General features: G+C 42.8%; 1 protein-coding gene across 1 annotated transcript in view; it reads right to left on the reverse strand.

Annotated features, from left to right (window-relative positions):
- Positions 1–15,867: 15,867 nt before the first annotated feature.
- Positions 15,868–21,445, reverse strand: part of LOC144179592 (sodium-coupled monocarboxylate transporter 2-like) — a 146,872-nt gene continuing 141,294 nt past the window's right edge. Inside the window, exon 17 of the mRNA XM_077708005.1 lies at positions 15,868–19,449. Within this exon, the coding sequence (XP_077564131.1) occupies positions 19,336–19,449 (114 nt within the window). The 3' untranslated portion in view covers positions 15,868–19,335. The remainder of the gene's footprint in view (positions 19,450–21,445) is intronic.

Consider the following 21,445-nt stretch of genomic DNA (forward strand, 5'->3'; position numbering starts at 1 on the left):
AACAGCAATCAACCGTGTTGCCCTAGTTTTCTTGTTTGTTACATTCTCAGAAAAAATGTTGTTTTCGCCTGTAGGCGCCGGCTAAGCCTTTTTTTGCTTCGTGCGTACCGCATAGGAAAAATGCGTTTCTAGCCAGCTTTTCGACCCCATAGGCAAAAGTGCTTTTCAACCTATGGTTAAAAATCTATCATGCTGGTGCCGCTGTGTGTTTTTGAACAAAAGAAGCCTTCATGCTGAACTTCCGCGCGCATGACTCAACGATTTACAAAATCACATGGTACACATTCCTTGGGTACCATGTGATTCCTTGTGTACTCACAATATGTAACATATTGTGTGTCTCGGTGTGTCACAATATGTAACATATTGTGTTGCATAGTCATATTATAGTGCGCCTTTCCTCGAACTTGTTATACTCCGCCTACATAAAAATCATTAGGGGCAAATGATATGAATATATTCTGATTTGTTTTTCGCGTTCGACTCACGCAAGTTGTCTGGGAACAAAAATTCACAGAAGGTGAATGATGATGCAAGAAATGAAACACTAAAGAAAATGCGCGTTCCCTCTTTTGATACCCCCAAGAAATGTGCACTCGTTCCCTCTTTTTTTCACAATTGGCTAAAACAGCAGCGTACGTCCGCGACTTTTCGTACTAAGAGGCCATCCACATTTCTTTTATGTCATTCTTTTAATTATCGACTCCAATCAATGCTTCTAAGTACAATCAATAATTATAATCAACACACGCGCACGTGTGTGTTGTTCTGCATTGATGAACTTATTATGCCTCTTTTATTTGTCCTTTTGTACTGCTCAGGGGTGCTCCAGCGCAGCTCCGCATTTTATTTGCGCGTATAAAATCTTCTGCGAGAGAAATTTTTTCGTCCATATGTGAGAGCAATTTTTGGCTGTTCCGGAAATGCTCAAAACTGCTCTGGACAGGCAAATAAGAGATGCGAAATGTTCACGGGGGCATCACAGGGGTTCTTGGGCCTCTTCAATTTGCCAATTTTAACTGTCCAGAGCAACTATTTGTACTTCAAAAGCACTTCCAAACCACCCTCGCGCTGCTCAAAGCTACTCTGAAGTGGCATAAAAGAAAATTTGTTTCGTGCACTATTTCTGCAAGTCGAACGTACCTTTCTTATTTCTGGTTCCTCTAAATCGGCCATGTGCGTTTTTGTGGTTCATTTGCTGATCGACTAGCACTTTTGCGCTATCCGTTTGGATCCCGCTGTCGAGACTGCCCTGCGGGCTCTTAATGACGCCTGCAAATGTCTTCAAAGAGAAAGTATGTGGAGTACTTGTGGGACCCAACGTGCAAGATTCCGACGCGTTCGAAGTACCGAATGAAACAGGCTGCTGCCAGCGCTGACACGGGATGGGCCAACAATGAAACGGAAGATGAGGATGAGCCGTGCACCAGCGACCAAAGATCAAGAAATTGCCTGGAAGGTGCCGCTCAACCCCGTAATGTTGAGCCTACTTCTGTGCAAGAAATACTGCCTGCAGAAACTGAAGCTTCGGAACCGCGTGTGTCCGGTGTGGGCAGTGTGGGATTGCTCGCCTCCAATGCGACTCTGGAGGGCAACAACGACGATTCCTCGGACTCTTCGAGTGACGACACTGACGCTGAGACGGAAGCTGATGGGGACGATGCCGCTGATGCTCCAGGAAAAGAAATCAGCGATTTGGTACGTACGCGCGTAATCTTTGTTTGCGATCCCTTATCTCGCCCCTTTTGCGAGGCGGAGAGGGTATTTTCTTCTCGAGTTAGGAACAAAGCATTCTTAATAAAACGCACTGTACTTTCCGCTGCTCAGTACGGACTCAAACAAACATGCATATGTACACCTTAAAATAAATCTAGAATATAACGATTTTCCCTATCTGTACCTTGTTTTGTAGCACATACACGCAGTGACACATCAGTTATAGTTGGTTGAGTGCACTGTGTGTTTGTCACCAAACCTTTATGTTTAGTTATGAGGCTGATGCTTGAACTCTGCAATCAAGTTGGATCAGTTCCACTTCTAAGTGCAGTGGCTAGATACAAAAAACCGCTGGCACTATTCCTGCCTTAAGCATCTCTGAGATGTGTCGAAAAAAATTTGGTGTGAAGCATTTAGGCAGGGTCCACTTTATGCGGAACTTTCTTGCTGTTGCTGCACAACTTGCCTCATGGATGCAGTCCGTGGCAGCACTGACCTCTTTTGCTCCATTTTGGAAAATCTCGTGAAGTTTAGATAAAACATCCTTTTCGATGTTGTGTAGATAAAATGCGCAATGCAATGCCTCAACACTCAGCAAAACGAGAGAAAAAAAATACACTCCTGTGCCAAGCAGTGCTCTTGGTTTGTAAAATCCTCTGTTCCAAGAGCCCTAGCAAGTTCTCCTTTGTTGGCATACTTGCCTGATGTCAGTGAAGCATACATCTTATCATGCAAACATTGCAGCCGATTTCGCATTATCTTGCTGCTCATGATACCGCACCTTCAATAGTCACTTTGTTTCATTAAAGGAGCCATGAAGACAAAATACAAGTTGGGTTTATTAGAAAGACTGCTTAGTCGCGATAACAATGTTATCAATATCATCGCAATCTTCGAACAAATAACGGAGATATTAAAGAAAACGTGTGAAGCAGTCGCGACCCCCTAGCAAATTTCCCGCAACTTTTCTATGACGTCACGGAACCTTGTTTGTCCGATTGGCGGCCGCCTAACTAAGCTGTCGCGACGACACATGACTGGACGTCTGTAACGGGGCCTCTAGTTCAATTTGACCGCATCACTTGACTGCTAATGTGCAGTTAAAGCACTGAAAATTATGTTTTTAGTGCTGGCCCGTATGACGTCACTCTTCTCCATATGACGTCACTGTGGCGCGAAATTTGAAAGTTTTTTAATACTTTTTGCTTTTTTTTGTTAAAAAAACATCTTTTGTGGCTGTAATGGAGCTGAGCGAGATACTGATTCCTAGTTCTTTCAAATTAAACAAAGTTGTATTTTCTCTTCATGGCTCCTTTAAAGAAGGTCGCAATCATTAAAATGGCTGCTTCCCGTGCTTTTAATTTGTGTTCAAGCATTTCTTGTGTCTGACATAAATATCAGTTCAACAAACGAGGGCAAATGGATTTTTGGGACCAGTGCAATGCTACAGGTGCATCTTTTGCAAATATTTTTTACAGACTCACCATTTCATTGTGCATAGCTAAATAGGAAAAATTTTGCCTTCACGAAGTTTATGGTGGGGGACAACAATAGACCTCTCCCTGCTTGCAAACACAGTGATGGCATGAAACACACCTGCGCAACTGCAGCAACTGCTGGTGGGTGGCTGCAAAATACGGTGTTGGTTGGCAAATCGCACCTCCGCTGTCAGCCTAACCTTGGGACGCCCAAAAGGATTGATGTGCTTTAGGGGAGGTGGTGAGGAGGTTGTGTCTAGGTAAATGTTGCTGCTGAACCTCCATGAGGTTTTTCTTTGTACCTACAACCTCCACAACACTGCTGTCTAGTGCATGATTTGCTGACTACTGGGGCACATACTATCGGAGAATAGCAATAGTGCATGTACAAAACAGCCTAAAAAGTCATTCTGAAAGCTAGCACTCTTGCAATGCATATCAAGAATTTTTTGAGGGGAAGGGTGTTTCGGCTGCTGAGGAAGGTAGACTCGTTCATTTTTGATTTAGAGGTCTTTCAATGCAGATGGCTGCATCAGGCTGCATGTATGCTGTCCCTTGCATGGAGGCCACAACTGGAACTTAGTTCATTTCCTTAAAGCAAGCTCATTTATCGCGTCCAGTGTGTAGTAACACGAACGCGTGAGTGGCTGATGTCGTGGGGAATCGATGTGATGCTGAGTGTAGGCACCACAAACAGAAGTTTCTTTGCTTTACCGCGACGTCAAGACGTAATTACTAATCAAGTACTGTAAATACCCTATTTGCATGATTCTAACACGCCGCAATTGTAATTCGCAGGTATATTTTAACAACGCAACTGTGGCAGCAAAAATCACGTGTGCTTCATAAACTTGCTTATCCAGCTCCTGCTAGAAACAAAACTAGAGTGGGGAACATTGAAACTGTTTTAGACATTGATTTCAAGTCCCTTGACTTTTGTAAGTTTAGGTGTGCTGTGGCGATTGCTGTATCAGAAAAATGTTCAACAGCTGACTAAGCTACGCCGTTGAGGAATGGGTGCGGATTGTGCATTGAAGCATTTATTGCATGCTGTCTATGCAAGTTAAGCGGTAACCACACGCACGCGCCTGCGCGCTCGGTTCTACGTGCGTTCTCGTGTCGACATGCCCATGCGCTCGACGAGGGCGAGGGCAAGCACCCACACGGAGGCGACGGACCCCGCGCTTGACGGGACCGCCTTGTTGACATGGCCCAACCGTACAGCGCCCAACACTGCTACACTATCATCGCAACACATATAAACGTCAGCTTTTCATCTTGCAGCAGAGCACATTACCTTTAATGCCAGCTTCGAACTAAAACAAAGCTGCATCGCCGCTTTGCTAGGCACACCCGACGGCGGAGAGCCAGGTTTGTTTCCGGCTGACGGGCTGACGAAGTTTGATCGTGTGCGTTGTTATTCCCCGATATACTGATGTGACAAGGAGGAAGCGCATGCACCCAAAATTTTGCGGCCAACAAAGCAACTACGCTGATTTATCACAATGAGGAAACGTGCAGCCAAATATCTGGCCATGCCAGACCTTCGAGAACGCGACGCGCTTCGCCTCGCGCCTAAACTCCAGCCATCGCGAGATGGCACATGGGCGCCTCAGCGCGTGGAATCGAGCGCGCAAGCGCGTGCGTGTGGTTACTGCTTTAGAAATTCAGCGTATGTTTAGCATAGCTTGCATTTGCCCTTGTTTACACATTGTCCCCCTTTTAAAATAGAAACGCACTGGTCCCTTAGACAGTGCGAGAATATGGGAAATGTTGCTATGAGAAAGAGCCAATCCTGTCGTTCTTCTTGGCTTTTAGGATTTCCAGTGCATTGTGTGCATCCAAAATAATCACCGAATTCAATTTTTCGGTGAAGTAGTGTGATGCCACTGCCTTTTCTTGCACGATTTGCATAGCCGATGGCACAACATCCCGCTGGTATCAAAAAGCCACACATGAAGAAAAATTGCACTTCAGCGCATGTCCAAAGCACACTCATCGCATCTACTCAGTGCGCCAGTTCGAATGTTTTGCCAACTACCCGCCCAAGCGCAGTCAGCTTGTGCGTTGGCTGCGATGTCATGAATGCCATGTGATGTACCCCGGGAGAGGTCTATTGCGACTAGGCACCGTAACAATTGTTTGAGCTGGTATTCTTTTGTGACACACCACTAAGTCTGGGTTTCCCACTTTACCTCAGGGAGCACCGATAAAGAAGTTGGGCTAGTTTCTTGCTACAGCAGCCAAATTAAAATACCTTTGCACATGCCGGGTGCTAGCTAATTTAGAAATGATATGGTATCCACTGTTATGTCCTTTCCTTATTTTGCTTTTATGTTTTTTCTCCCTCTTTTAGGACCAGCCCATCTACCCAAGTGCAAGGATAACAAAAGCAGAAAGCATGCTAATGGTCATGGCCCACAGTCTCAGGCATGACCATTCGAAAGAAGCCACAGAAAGTTTGTTGAAAATCATAAGTATGCACTTGCCAGAGGGCACACCCTTCCCGCAAACGAAGTACTTGTTCTTCAAGAACTTTTCTGCTGCAGAGTGTTCTAGGACAAGGCACTTCTATTGCTCAGCTTGCTCTGCCTACATTGGGGAGGTTGAGAAAGCAGCAGTGTCTGTAAGTTGTAAACAGTGTAGCACTGAACACACTGTTTCTTCATTACTAAAGAAGTTTGCTTTCTTTTTTAGTGTTGACCTAGAGTCTCAACTCATTCAGCTGCTGCAAGACATTGGTGAAATCCAGCCTAAAAAGCCGAGGTCATATGATGTTGGTGACATAACAGAAAGCTTAGCTTACCACTCCCGCCCTTTGCAGCCCGATGACCTGACATTGACGTTTAACACCGATGGGGTTCCATTGTTTGAAAGTTCAGGTTATGGAATCTGGCCACTGCTTGCTCAAGTGAACGAGTTGCCCTACAAAGACAGGGTCCAGAGACTCGTTTTGGCTGGGCTGTGGTTCGGACCGAAGAAACCGGTTATGAACACATTCTTTTCGCCCTTTGTGCAGACTATGAATATTCTCTCAGGCAAAGGTGTGCACTGGACAGACAACAGTGGTAACCGAAGGACATCTAGAGTTTTTCCGGGTCCATGCACAGCTGACAGTGTAGCCAGAGCTGACATAATGTACATGTCGCAATTCAACGGGCAGTGCGGTTGTGCCTGGTGCGAGCATCCAGGTGTTGTCGTCAAAAAAGGTAATGGCCACTGTAGGGTCTACGTCCCACGTAAAAGGCAGCCCAAAATGAGGACGGATGCTTCGTTTGTGTCGCATGCCCACAAAGCCAGAACTGCGCCAAAGAAAGTAAGCTGTGGGGTCAAGGGTGTCAGCATTCTTGCCATGCTCACTTTCTTCAGCCTAAGTTCTGGCTTTGTGGTCGACTATATGCATGCAGTGTGTTCAGGCTTTGTGAAAACCACCACACTTCTTTGGCTGAAGTCTAGGAAATGCAGAAAGTTCAGGTTAAGAAAGCGGATGGGTGAAGTGAACCAAATGCTGATGGCGATGCGACCAACTTGGGAATTGTCCAGGCTGCCAAGGTCTCTGAATGAAGTCAAACATTGGAAATCATCTGAATGGAGGAGCTGGCTTTTTTTTTATTCACCGATAATTGTGAAAAAGTACCTCCCATCAAATTACGCCAAGAATTGGTTAATGTTTGTTGACATTATGCATTATTTGGTAGGCCCATCAATATCGCTAGACAAATTGTCTGGGATAAAAAAAAAGATGCTCAACTTCTTGCTTGCATACAAAGAACTGTATAGGAAACAACATATGACGTACAATGCTCACCTCCTCCTCCACCTTGTAGATAGTGTCCGTGAATGGGGACCATTGTGGGCATATTCCTTGTACCCATTCGAGTCTATGAATGGACAGCTTGGGAAGTTTGTGTGTGGGAACCGCCATGCTCAAGTACAAATATTGGACCGGTTCACGACTCTACAAGCTCTTCCTACACTTTGGCGGCAAGTAGCTCACAACAATGGCAATGCCTGCATTGCTTTTTCTTTCAAAGACCTGATCAGAGGGTACAACCTAAAGAAGCATTGTGTTCAAGTTGGTAGTGTGTTTTTGTTTGGTAAGGGTGTAAAGATGGGAACCGCAACACACTACAGGAAAATGAAGGTCGGCAGTTTTCATTTTTGTGTTGCAGGCCTCGACAAGTCTAGGCGATGCAACTCGTATATTTCTTCCAATGGTATTCTTGGCCGAATTCAGGACATATCGGTTTCATGTGACGACAACCACGTAGGTTGCCACTGCTGCTCTAGGGCTGTCACTGTGACAGTAGATGTGCTTCGCGAGAAGTCAAGAGTTCTTGGAGTTGTCTGTAAAGACAGTGGGATTAAGTTTGTGGAAGTTGAACCTTTTGGTAGCACTTGTGCCGTCTCTGCAGAGTCGGTTGGCAAGTGCGTGGTGGTGCAAGATGGTACCAAGACTTTTCTTTTTTCCCTTTCTGAGCACCTTGCCCTTCAGGCCACGTGAACATTCCTTAAAGGAGACATGAAGACGTAATACAAGTTTGTGTTATTCAAAAGATTTCGTGTTTTATAGTGCCCTCAGTGCTTGTCCGGAAGCAAGCGGTACTTTATTCACTGCGAAATTGATCAATTTAAGCTAAAATTTTGATCTTCCCGGTAAATCATGCGTTTTTGCGGTCTGTAATGACATCACAGGAACTGACCGCTCTGCAGCCGATTGGGAAGCCTTGTTTATTGTTACTGAACCTAGATGGTGTCACCATACCGTGGCCAGCCATTTTCTAACTTTGGTTTGTTTTTGACCGTATTTAAACGTGGCTTGTTTTTATTCAGGAAGAAAATAATCGTTTTGTGAAACACTGCTCGCTCAACAAATATGGTCACGTAAGACACCATTGCTTGTGTCAATCAGCCAGTGTCGTCTGAGACAACCCCAAAGCCCCGCAAATCTGTGCAGCTAAACCAAGCATACTGCGCGCAGTACTAACAGCAGTATCCATCGGTACTTCTGTATATACGTGTGCTTTCGTAACTTCCACTGTTTGTCCCACCATTCTTATAGCTTTAAAAAGAATGTGCCTTAAATTTAAGTGTAAATAGCTCGTTTGGCACGCTTATAAGCTCTGCCTAATTTGCGTTTGCTTTTGCTGCCCTCCGCCAATCGCAGAGCTATTAGGTATGACATCATAGGTTCTGTTGTGGGAAATGGGCTAGTGGGTCGCATGGCCATTCCCTTTTTTCCTAATTATCTAGCTTATTTGAGTGAAGTTTACGCTAAAAGTGGAGTCAGTATGATTCTAACAAGGCAATCTTTTGAATGAACCAAACTTGCGTTGTTTTCTCTTCGTGGCTCCTTTAAGAAGTGGCCTATTTGGGTAGGTTGTGCACTAAAATGACTCAGTTCACTTGAAACATTCTTTTTTATTTTTGAGGTTTCATGCGTTGAAGCTACACTGTTATGTGGCATGCCAAATTGGAGGGCTCTGCATTAATTCTGACCATGTGAACATCATGTATATGTTACAAAATCACTCGGGCATATTTGTTTATTGCCTCCATCAGAAAAAGGGCCGCTAGGGCAAGAATCGAACCCATGTGCTCATGCTCAGAGCTCGGACAAATGTTTTGGAAATGTGAACTATTCTAAAACTCTATGCTGGCACAGCATTGTGCCCATCGCGAACATGTTCCACTTGAACTATCTTTGTACAGGTACAATACTGACAGTAAAATAAGGCATTCAATTTATGTTAGGGGGCATTCAAAATTTGTGTAAATATCCTGAAGAAACTAGTTGTAAACTAATGTGCTGTCCAGTATTGATATTGCTTGATTCACTACAGTGGCTAAGGCATTGTGCTGCTGAGCCCAAGCACAAGGGTTCAATCCCAGCTCGGTAACTGCTTTTCAGATGGAAGCGAAAAACGGTAATGCCAGTGTGTCAAAATCTCGACACACGTTAAAGATGCTCAGGTTGTTGAAATTATTCCGCAACCCTCCACTACGGCGCGCTTTATAGCCGGGGTGTTAAACCTGTAAAATCTGAATTTTGATTTTGCATATATAAACCTTTTTAAAGTGAAGCTTTAGTGTTCTCACTGATCACGTATGTAACGCAAAAATGCCCTGCAGGAAAGCCAACTTTTCTGACGAATGATTGTGGGTGAAGTGAAAGAAAGAAAATGCTTGTGTGGCTGGAATCGAATCTGGGTCCCTTGCGTTATGAAACCGGTTGCCCCATTTTGACATGATCAAAACAGTCTCAACTCAGATGACAACCAAAGAATCTGTCATGAGAAAGCTTCACGTTCAGTTATGTCATTGTAAGACAGAGGGGTGCATGATTTTTTGTATTTCAAGTTTTTTTTTCGTATTGTGTACTTCTTTGTGCTCTTGTACACGCTGTGATCTGTAGTATTGTTTGTTGTGATGCTTTCTTTTAGTAACAAATGCTGCGAGCTATGAGTAGGTTGCGTTGTGCATTTTTATTTTATGCCTATACCATGCTTTGTACACGTGATATCTGCTAGTTGCCTCCGTTGTGATGCTTTTTTTTTTTTCAAGTGATGGACACTATTTGCTATTAGTTTTATTGTAACGGTGCATTCTATCGTAGTGCATTTTTTGTGCTACTTTGCCCAACAGGGGGATTGCATTTTCTGTCTTGTAGGATGTAAGTTTTGCAATGCTTTGGTTATTTGTCATTTGCTTATCAGAAGTGTCAACTGTGTGTTTTCCTAGATAAACCCAATGGCCACAATCTGTTCTCAGCTTTGTCAACCCCCTTATTGTGGAAATTTTTGAAAAATTGAGGAGTTGCTAAAATGATTTGCTGTATATATGGACCGAAGAACATTATGTAATGAGGATTTCGGATACATGAAGCATTCAATAAATTGTGATTGTTCCATTTTCTTGCTATGAAACACGAATTTAAAATCTAGTACTGTCACATGTAGTCTTATGCGTGCTACACTTGGTCTATTTCGTACCTCAAAAAAATTCACTTAACTTGCGGGCAGATCAGTGCTCGTTTGATTTTGCAATTTAAAAAATTTCTGAATCATGGGCTCAGTAATTTCAGTTGCTGCTCATTTTAGAACCACAGTATGGAGTGGATAAAATCAAATTTTGGGCATTTGATGCAACAAAAGGTACACAAGGGCATGAGGCTGGCTATAGTGGAGAGTTCCAGAAAAATGTTTGACCACCAGGGAACCTTTAATGTGCAATGAAATCTTTACTTTGAGGTGCTTTTGCCTCCATCTAAAAGCAGCTGGGATTGAGCTTGCATCCTGAAGATCAGCTCATGTCTGCAAGGCAATTAGATGCATGTGTTTTCATACTAAACTTTTTTGACTTTCTAATGACAACAGTGTATAAGCTAGCAATTCTGACTGACCTTATGGAAATGAAATGTGGTGTATCAAAGTCTGCATCTTGAAAGCAATGAAACGTATGTTGTATTTTCGCAATAAGAATTTTGTTGACCTTCTAAGGACCACACTCAATAAGTAGCAGTTTGATTTCACCCCATAGGAACACAACACAAAGTCTTTTAGAACTCAATACATTGAAGGCAGTAGATTGTTTGTTGCACTTTTGCAAATAAAAGTTTGTTGACTTTCTAATGAGTACACTCCATAGGTTGGGAATAAGTAGCAGTTTGATTTCACCCCATAGGAACGCAACACAAAGTCTTTTAGAACTCAATACATTGAAGGCAGTAGATTGTTTGTTGCACTTTTGCAAATATAAGTTTGTTGACTTTCTAATGAGTACACTCCATAGGTTGGGAATAAGTAGCAGTTTGATTTCACCCCATAGGAACGCAACACAAAGTCTTTTAGAACTCAATACATTGAAGGCAGTAGATTGTTTGTTGCACTTTTGCAAATAAAAGTTTGTTGACTTTCTAATGAGTACACTCCATAGGTTGGGAATTTCTGTTAGCTCTATAGAAACACAATAAGAACTGTATTAAAACTCAATGTCTTGCAGGCAATAGGATGTTTATTGTGTTATCGCAATAAACAGTTTGTTGACTTTCTAATGAGCACAGTCTATAAACGATGAGTTTTAATTCACTTTCTATTGACTCTATAGAAACTCAATAGGGGGTCTATTAAAACTCAAAGTCCATTTTCATGAGGGTACGGTCAGTCGTCTACAAGTTACCAAGGTAATCGCTAACAGAATTTCTGCCACCTTAGATTTTAGTTAACCTAATGAACAAGCAGGGTTTCGTCAAGGCTATTCAACAATGGACCATATTCACACGATCCGTCTAGTGATAGAGAACTGCGCGAAGTATACTCAACCCCTACATATAGCCTTCATAGATTATGAGAAAGCATTTGACTGGGTCGAAACCTCAGCAGTCATTTAGGCGATTGGGAGTGAGGGTGTACACGAGCTTTACTTAAAAATACCAGAGGATATCTACAATGGATCCACTGCTACCATAGTCCCCCGTAAGGAGAGCAGTAAACTACCTATAAGGAAGGGCGTCAGAGAAGGGGACACAATCTCTCCAATGTTATTAATAGCATGTTTACAAGATGTGTTCAGAACATTTGATTAGGAATAGGTGGGCGTAAGTGTTAATGGAGGATACCTCAGTAACCTCAGATTGGCTGTTGACGTCCTTTTTAAGTAACTCGAGGTACGAATCGCAAAGCATGCTTACAGCACTGGACAAGCAGAGTAAACTCCTGGGCCTGAAAATAAATATGCATAAAACTAGAGCAAATCTCAATAGCCTCGGGATAGCACCGTGGTTTGAGATAGGTGGCGAGGCAGTGGTAGTTGTAAGTGAATATATCTACTTAGGCCAAGTAGCGACCCTGGATCCCTGCACGAGGAAGAGATAATTAGAAAGATAAGGGGTGAAGTGCTTTCGACCGGCATTCTCAGATAATGAATGCGGCCTACTATTTTCCCTGGAGAGGAAAGTGTATTACAGCTGCACCTACCCGTACTCACCTACGGGGCTGAAACTTGGAGGCTAAGAGGGTTTCAATAGAATTGAGGGCGACTCAGCCAGCAATGGAATGGACGATGACAGGTGTAACGTTGAGTGACAAGAAGAGATCGGAGTATGCCAGTAAACAAACGTGTGTTAAGGACACATTAGTAGAAATTAAGAATAATTGGACGTGGGCTGGGCAAGTTATGCAAAGACAAGATAACCGCCGGCCATTAAGGGTAACAAAGTGGATCCCTAGCGAAGGCAAGCGTGACAGGGGGTGGCAGAAAGTTAGGTGGGCAGATGAGATCAAGAAGTTTGTGAGGTTTAATTGGTAGCAGTTAGCACATGACTGGGATAATTTGAGATCTATTGAGATCTTTGAGATCTTTGAGATCTCTGGATAATTTGAGATCTTTGCCCTGCAGTGGGCGTAAACAGGCTGATGATGACATTCATATTTGTTGGAAACGAGTTACTTCCGTGTTTAATAGCAAGTCAAGTGATATCTGTTTAATTCGGCAATAATTTATATCGGTCGGTGTCGAAATAAAATGCTGAAATGAGTACATGCATTCCCTGAAATGTAAAAAGACTGTGCTCTTTCCTGTACACGCAAAAGAAGTGTGTGCAGAACTTTTTGCATTCGGGAGAGGTACCCGTTAAATTTGAGGTACAGATAAAATTACCTGTTTAATTGCCTTTAGTCTGCAACTCCGCGTTGCCAAAGCGAAAGGCGCCGGAGCGCCTGTTGTCGAAGAAAATGGAAGGTCGCTGCTGTTGCTCGCTCCCATTTCTAGTGCAGACTGATTTTAGCGGAAGGCGCACTCAAAATGCTTCTCATATTTTCCCAGTACCATTGTATCAAGACAAATTAGATTCGAGTATGTGTTGCGTTCCACGATCTGGCCGGTTAATCTACTGAACAATTATCACCGCAGAGTGAAAATTATCTTCCGCAGTTAAACAATAATAATAATATCTTTTATTCGCATCACATACCGCATACATACTGCTGTAGGAACGGTGGAAAAATTCTGCAGAAATTTAGAGAAATGGCTACTAATGCGCAGCATTCTTTTGCCGCTTGCCTTTAGTGAGAGTTCTTTACAGCCAGAGTTTTGATTTTTTGATATCCTGTCAGGACAATTATCTCCATTTACGGTACTATACCGATTACAGGTGAAACTTTCGCTAAATCTGATATATTGTGGAAATGCAGGGTGTTACACGGTTCGCCATTTTCCGTATTTTTATGTTTTTCTTAATTTTTTACTTTGTCGAAAATTTCATTCTACCAATTATCTCCATTTACGCTATTATAACGATTACAGGTGGAACTTCCGCCACATCTGCATTTTTGTGGAAATGCAGGGCGTTACGTGGTCCTGGCTGTGAGGTTATTAGGCAATGATTGCTACGCATTAAAAAGTGTCATCATGGCAGCTTATGAGGCCGCGGTCCCCCGCATTGCCAACTTCAGGCAGCGGTCAGCGAAGTCAGAAAATGTAAAATAGACAACAGACTGCAATGAAATTTGAGAGCATTTTCTATTTTTATGTCTTCAATGAAGCAACACGTTCAAATTTCTCGTTATCGCATTAAAAAATTCGGGCATAACAAACCCCATACGCCGGAACATCATGAAATACATATACATAAGATCATAACATAAACAGTAGGAAACAAATTACTCCGGCAACACAGCTAGGTAAACACAAAAGTTTCGTTCAAAAACACAGTTTAAATGACAGCTACATAGATTCCCATCGGGTGGTAGTTCATTCATGGCGGCCCACCACTTTAATTTTATTGAATTGTGCAAACTGCGTTCCTTATGTATTCTGGTGCGGCCCTTCTAACGGTGCAAAGACCGACTTTTTTGGCTGCGGACAAGTTTGTTATTTTTAATGATCCATGCCCCATCCTCTGGTAAAGGTTGACTTCTCTTTGCAGCACGTGATACATTTTGCAAAGTTTTTGGAAACATTGTTGGCGTCACTTCGTATGTGCCGCTGCGGCAGAACGTTACGCCATCAAATGACTAACACTGCAGAAACCATACTTCGTTGATGTTATCTCCGGTGTTGTCTTAGGTTCCCAGGATGCGAAACATTGATTTTACTTCAGCTAAAACAAGAAAAAAACCTAGCTGCACGTAGGTAAAAATAAAAAGTGTTGTGAAGATGATATTAGCAGGTAGATATAATGTATAATAACGTAAAGGCAGTTCCAGAATGACCTTTGCAAAACAGAAATCTACGCTTGTGTTCGGCATGGTGTGAGGGCGACGCATGCCGCTGTGGGGCGTGAACTTCGTGTAATTAAACGACATTTCTAATGCGTAACTTCTCATTAGGAGTCATGTTACTTCGCTTGTGTTCATAATCTCGGTGTTCACTTGGTTTAGGAGAGCCTACCATACATTTTGTCCACCTTTTGTAGATAGGTGATGCAATGTTGCACTTGGGTGAGATGGCATCCGTTCTGGCCGGCTGGCAACCGTGCAGAAGATGTGAAAGAGCAACGCACGAGCATCGTCATGTGGGAACAAACGTCACCGCTCAGGTGCGGTACTTGTTGAAATGACGTATCCTTTCTGTTAACGCCGTGCTATCATTGTCAGCGACCTCACCAGCGCGTTTCTTTCTTTCCACACTCCAGTCACCCCTGCGAGAGATTTCAGCTTCAGGGGGCGCTCTCATCTAGTTGTTGCGTCACCGTTTCTGGTTGGCAGTGATAACGTGCTTTCGGTGACGCTTGATGAGAATACTGCTGATCGAGGACAGTTATCACCAACAAAAAATTACCCTATGAGTCTAGTAATGGTATTGCGTTAACGCCTCAATCACCATTGATTATGAATTCTAGATTCGTGCAATAATGCGAGCAGGCGGGTTGTGGGCGAGTTGACGGAATACTTAACGAAAAGAAAGAGCGCAAGAAATAGGACAAAAGAACTCAAGCACAACAGACGGGCACAAAAAATCCAGTAAATAAAATTTTTCAGCACGATTAGGTCTTCTTACGTGGTTTGAAGACGAAAGCATGGCGTTCTATTTTGACGGGAAGCCTTTATATACACGTGCAGATGTCGATGAAGCAGTCACGCTATCTTACCGGTTTTAATCCACCTTAATGCACCATTATACATCTTATTCTACCTTAATCTCCCAGTAATCGACATTAATGTAGGTTCATCTATCTTCATCCATCTTAATCTACATTACAATATTTGCTATAAATTACAAATTAATTAATATTGCATTTAATATATTTTATTACACATTATTCAACCATAATCAATGTTAAGCTACCTTAGAACCCCATTTTGTTATCGAATTATTATCACGTCCTAATTCTTGATCAGTTATATTTGTAATAATGATCACACGCGACTAGCTTGCTTGGGTTCGCTTGCTTGGGTTCGCTTCCAGCCTTCCTTTGTTTGCTTGGGTTTTTAGATCGTTCGTGTTGACGCCAGGGTCATCTGAACTCAATATTCTAATGAGACACAACGCTTTCGCCCTAATAACCTAAAAAAGGCAAGAGAACGGTCCCGAAACAGTGAAGTGCTGCGGGCCTCTGCAGCTGGCGAAGGGATGGTCACGAGGACGCGCGCATTTAGGTTATGCGAACCTCGACTCGATGCCAAGTTAACGAGCCATGCTGCAATCAACATGAACAATACAAACAACAAGAGTAAGTTCAGATATTTTATTATGCATTGATGGCACACTTTGAGCGCTAAATGATCCTTTGAAAAAAAATTGCGATAACCTATTCTTCTTTCGGAATTCAATTTATTCAAATGGGAATGAAGCAAGATGAGATAAGTCTGCTGGTGTGGTTTGTCACATTTATACAGAATCACGGCTTTATGCCGACCTTGACACACCGCACATTCTGTCTGATGTTCTTAAGGAAGGAAGGAGGTTCCATAAATGCGGGAACGTTAACCTGGGGTGTACGCGGGATGGTAACCCGCGGCATGCGGATAAAGGGAAAATGAACAAGAAATAAAAGACAGGAAAGGTTGGTGGAAAGAAAAAAGAACAAAAATTTCTTTTACATGCCTCTTTGTTACCCTCCAAAAGTTTATATGCCTGAAATAATTGCAAAGGGACGCCTCGACCCGCAGTGTAACGGATATTTTTGGAAAAACTGGCGAAGGTAAATTTCTTTGTCACTACAAAAAATATTTTGGCAGCGGTCGAGACTTTGGTCCAACATTTGAATTTGTTGTAGCATACGAATTTTCAGCTTGCCCTTGGAAATTTTTTGCCAGCGCTGTATACATTCATTATGACAAGTCAACACGGCTGCCCCAAGGTTCAGGAGCTAGTGGGGTTGTCTAACCGCATTTACATTACTTTCTGAGGATCAATTGCGAGCTTGAGAGAATATTCAACAGTCCTTCTTAGCCAGAAAGTTTGGTCAGTTGACACCACGCCAGGTAAAAGGGTGGAGAAAATCCTATCAAGGGCACATTTTACAGTAAAACGTCCTTACTGTAAAGTACACCCTTCCGTAAAGAAAAAATTGCAGCTACAAAACAAAAAGGAGAAGAAAAGTCAATTTAGAATTTACCGTGATATGTTTTCATGACATTTCTGTCTTCGTGAGCATGCATAATGTGAAATTATCATGAGGGAACCACTGTCGAGCTTATCCAAATCAGGAACACCGAAAACAAAGGACCAAGCTTTATTGATAAGTTGAAGCAATGGGTTATTTTTAGTGTGCCCCTTTCATAATAACGCTAGTGTCATTTTAGGAGAACAATGTAACTTTTGTAGTTGTGATGTAAAATTCACTCTTACAACGTTAGGCTCTAAAACTCACGAGTTAACGTGTTCGAATGGAGTATAAAAATACCAGAGTTTATACGTATCATTATCATCATCATCGTCGTCAGCAGCAGCAGCAGCAGCCCACTAGATCCACTGCAGTAAGAAGGCCTCTCCCGTCGACCTCTAACCGCTAGTGACCCGCGGCGCTTCAGTTCATTATCTGCCTCCGAAATTCCTTATTTCGTCCCTCTATAGAGTAATTTTAGGCCCGTTCAGTTTTAGGCCTGTTATTATTTTTGATATATATTAACGACCTTCCTAATTGTGTCTCATCCCCTATTCATCTCTTTGCTGATGATTGTGTTGTATTTCATGAAATTAAAAATGGCGCCGATGTAACTACCCTGCAGGCAGACCTAGGTAATATAGCTACGTGGTGTGATAACTGGCGAATGGAACTCAACATTTCTAAATGCAAGGCAATGGGAATAACTCGTACTTCAACGCTAACTCCTATGTACTTTGTTAAAGGGATACCATTAGAACCAGTCGCGTCATATAAATATCTAGGAGTCCATATCACTAATAATTTGAAGTGGGATATGCACATCGATCACATTACCGCTAATGCTATTCGTACTTTGGGCTTTATAAGACGTAATTTTTCCCAAGTCCCATCATCCATAAAACTTCTTCTGTACAAAACGCTTATATGGTCAAAACTTGAATATGCCGCCTCAATCTGGGATCCTGACCCGGCTTTTCTGATTCATAACCTGGAAATGGTTCAAAACAATTCTACCCGTTTCATTCTTTGCAACTACACTAGAGCTGCCAGCATAAGTTCTATGAAATCAACACTTAATTTACAAACCTTAGCACTCCGTAAAATTTTTCTCGTCTGTGTCTCTTCCACAAAATTTACCATCACCCGCTCTTGAAAACAGAATTCATTCATGCCCCCGCCTACGTGTCTGAACGACTTGACCATGCGCACAAAGTTGCTGTCCCCTCGTGTCACTCTCGTTTTTACGCTGCTTCATTTCTTCCACGGACTTCAACTGACTCGAACCGCCTTCCCGCCAGCACAGCTGTTATAGATAACGTCGATAAATTCAGGTCTGCTATCACCAGTGAAATTGAAACCCCTAGAGGTGTATAACGTTTTTTTGCGATTTACCCCTGTTGTATTTTTTGGACTAGCACTGTGTAAACGCTCTTCCATGTTGAATGTTATTGTTTTTAAGCCTACTTGAAATGTACATGTATTTTTCACTGCTCACCGTTTTTTTATTATTATTCCTTGTCCTTACCACTCCCTTCTATAATGCTTCGGCCCTGAGGGTACTTGTAAATAAATAAATAAAAAAATGTCTCTCCCCTTCTTCTAGACAAGCCTCTCGGTATCCACTCTGTCACCCTACACTGATCTTATTATATTTGTCTGCTGGTGCATAGCGTCGTCGGAAAAAAGATCATCACAGAGCGTCACCACTATGAAAAACAAGATGAAATAGAAATGAAAGGTTTAGCAGAGATTGGGTTTGTGCTAGTTGGTACCCGTTATCGAATACTTCGTTTTGAAGTCGGCACTTGTGCCCGTCTCCTCTACTATGATTGTCCGTTTTTTACGCTACACGATGTCAAGAAATAAGGAACAGACGTGCTGTTACCAAAACACACTCTCAAAATGGAAGCTGAACAAGGTTGTCCATGGTAACTGAGGCTATTAGGTTTACTTGATAAACATTAGCTGATGCCGCACGACCAGGTAATGTACATGGTAAATGGTGGCCCGAGGGTCTACCTATTATTAAGGCGCTTGTACGCAGATCTATGTAGAATATACAAAAAAATTAGTAGCCTAAGTAGGAGCGACTTAGAACTCGGAAGGCTAAAAGAACTGAAGGAAATACACCAACATGCTCAACTCTGACAAAGGCTCGTAAAGTTTAGTCCCAACATGGTAAGAGGCTGAAATCGAAAGCCGTGCACATGTTCACTGCATTGCTTCAACCGAGATCGCTCTTTTACCAGCATTCACTACCAAAACCAAAAAATAATTACTTCAAGAATTTTCCGCACATAAAAATGAAGAACCATAGGCCTACTTTATGCTCGTGAACCAATACTTATAGCCCGTGGCCCTTTTGTAGCCCGAGTGTCTAAGCTCTAAGCTGCTGTGCCGGCAGTTGATAGCGTCTCAACTGCAGAAATGCGATGCAGTTCTACCGCTCCCGCTAGTTTAACGGCTGTCGCCACCTGTGCCAGTGGCTGTGCGTCTACTATGACGTCACAGTGCATAAATAGCAACTGCAGTGGAGTGTATGATTGGTTGAACTAAATGGTCCCTAAGATATCAACGCTTCTTTTAAATCCGCTACACGGCGGTATTTTCTGTGCCATCGTCATTGGTCATTGCGTAGTTCACGTAACCATTGGTGCAGTTGAGAGTTTCGTCACTCCTATCCGTCATCTCAGCAGATCCCCCTTTCTGCAAAAAACAGACACACACACAAGAAGCATGAAAAGCCATTAAAGGTTGTGAGCTTTGTGTTTTTACACTTGCTGCTACTCCTCGTGTAAAACTAAACGTGCGAAATAATTTGATCAGTGTGGCTACAAATTTTTAATATGCGGCGAGGAAAACCTTGGAGATTGTAAGGCGGCGTCAAACTAATACAGAACTGAAATGTTTTATTTAACCGAAATAAATCCGTACCTTCCCACGTGTTGGGACGCAGATAGGTAATATAGGAATCAGGGGCAGCTGGGCATGTGGCTGACCTTAAGCATGGCTCGCTGAAGTTAGACGAACCGCAAGACAAACTGCTGTACCCAAGAAATCGTTCACGCTGCTTGGTTTCCTAACTATGCGGCAGTGTAATATCACCCGTAAAGCTAAGGCAGCTCTGGTGTGACAAAATAGATTAAAGAAAACTGCATTCCAAAGAAACGAGATATTCACTGATATTTACGGGAGACTCTGAATTTAACTTTGTTTTCCCGAGTTGCGCCTCGCAAAGTTGCTGCCATACACTGAATAACTCAAATCAAGGTGTTAGGTGACCAGAAAAATCGCCTATCAAACAACGCAATCACATGCCGACAAGTTTCTTGCCCTTCAGAAATTTCTCGTTTTTTGCAGCAGCGGTGAAGGCTGCCAAGCCAGAATTACAAGTAACATTTCAATTTGAAGCTCCACGAAAAATTTGAAACTCGGTTTGGTAAACAGCCCCACCTCCTGAGAGAGCCTTTTATTTGATTCTGTGATTGTGGTCGCTTCACTAGGGGAGGAGAGCGGCCTTCATTTCTACCGTGTCCTGTTTTGTGGGTCTGCCTGTTGCGTCGTCGGGATGGAAGAAATGTTGGGTGGAGAATCTGGAGAAGCAGATCAGCCCATGCATTGAGGTGGACGGAAAAAACTTATGGCCCCTGGGAATGGGCACCGACGTTCACAATACACACTTAATCGACGCTATTCCTTCAAAACTCCATTACTTTCTCAGCGGCCAGCAAGATGGCCCCTCGCTATTTTTAAATGACGTAGCATTCACAAGGAATATTTAAGCATTTTACTTTTAATATTTTTTGGGCTACCCATTCATCACCGGATCTTCTCACCACAGTCTCTGAACTCACTTTCTCTCCCACTTCACTCTTGACAGCGAAAGGGTTGGGAGTTTGATGCGAGGGAAGAGATGATTTGTGTCGTCATTTTTCCTGACTTGGTTTTGTTACCGCAATATTTCCCGCTCATTTCCTCTCTTCGAGACCTCCGGACTTACGGTGAATAGAAAGAGCAGTAGAAAAAATAGCTCGACGGGAAAAGGTGCTCCATTCCCTTTTGTTGAAATCCTTTTCCGTCCGCTTTGGTAAAACTGGGTGCAAGCTAATAACGGCAACAGCACATGAAGTGTAACCTTCCGCCAAAGCGACGAACTTGTGACGTGTACGCGGGCGACCGTCTAAAGCATTTAATGCGTGAGCTGAGCTGTTTTTTTTACCAAACTTCAAGTATGTACACTTCCGAGAACATAAAGTTAGTTTTATTTCTGCCCTGCCCTTTATTTTGCGCTTCCCAATATACTCGAAGCAACGGAATATTTGCGCTGTTTTTCAGGCCAGGCGCAGAGCAACTTCAGTTGTTGTGTTCTTAACTTGTAACCAGATATCGGAAGAATTCCTCTCGAACGTGTGATTCGTCATCATAATCAACAACGTGTGCCGCCATCCTCTGTTGTTACCGTACACGTTAAACAGAAAAAAGGCTTTATGGATGTAATAACAGATAATGTGATCGCTATTTCACACCCTGGAACTGACACGTTTCTTCCTACTACCTAAGAATATAAGGCATACACACGCACTCACACAAGGAGGAGTTGAAACAAAGCCGGAAAACTGTAAACATAGGTTTGCTATTCATGAAGAGTAGAGGTTTCTCCGGTTTAACATTTGACGGTGGCATAATGGTTGATCACAGCATG

The sequence above is a fragment of the Haemaphysalis longicornis genome, unplaced genomic scaffold, assembly GCF_048455015.1.
Source record: "Haemaphysalis longicornis isolate Haplotype H1 unplaced genomic scaffold, Haemaphysalis longicornis Haplotype H1 scaffold_4, whole genome shotgun sequence".
Classification (NCBI taxonomy): Eukaryota; Metazoa; Arthropoda; class Arachnida; order Ixodida; family Ixodidae; genus Haemaphysalis; species Haemaphysalis longicornis.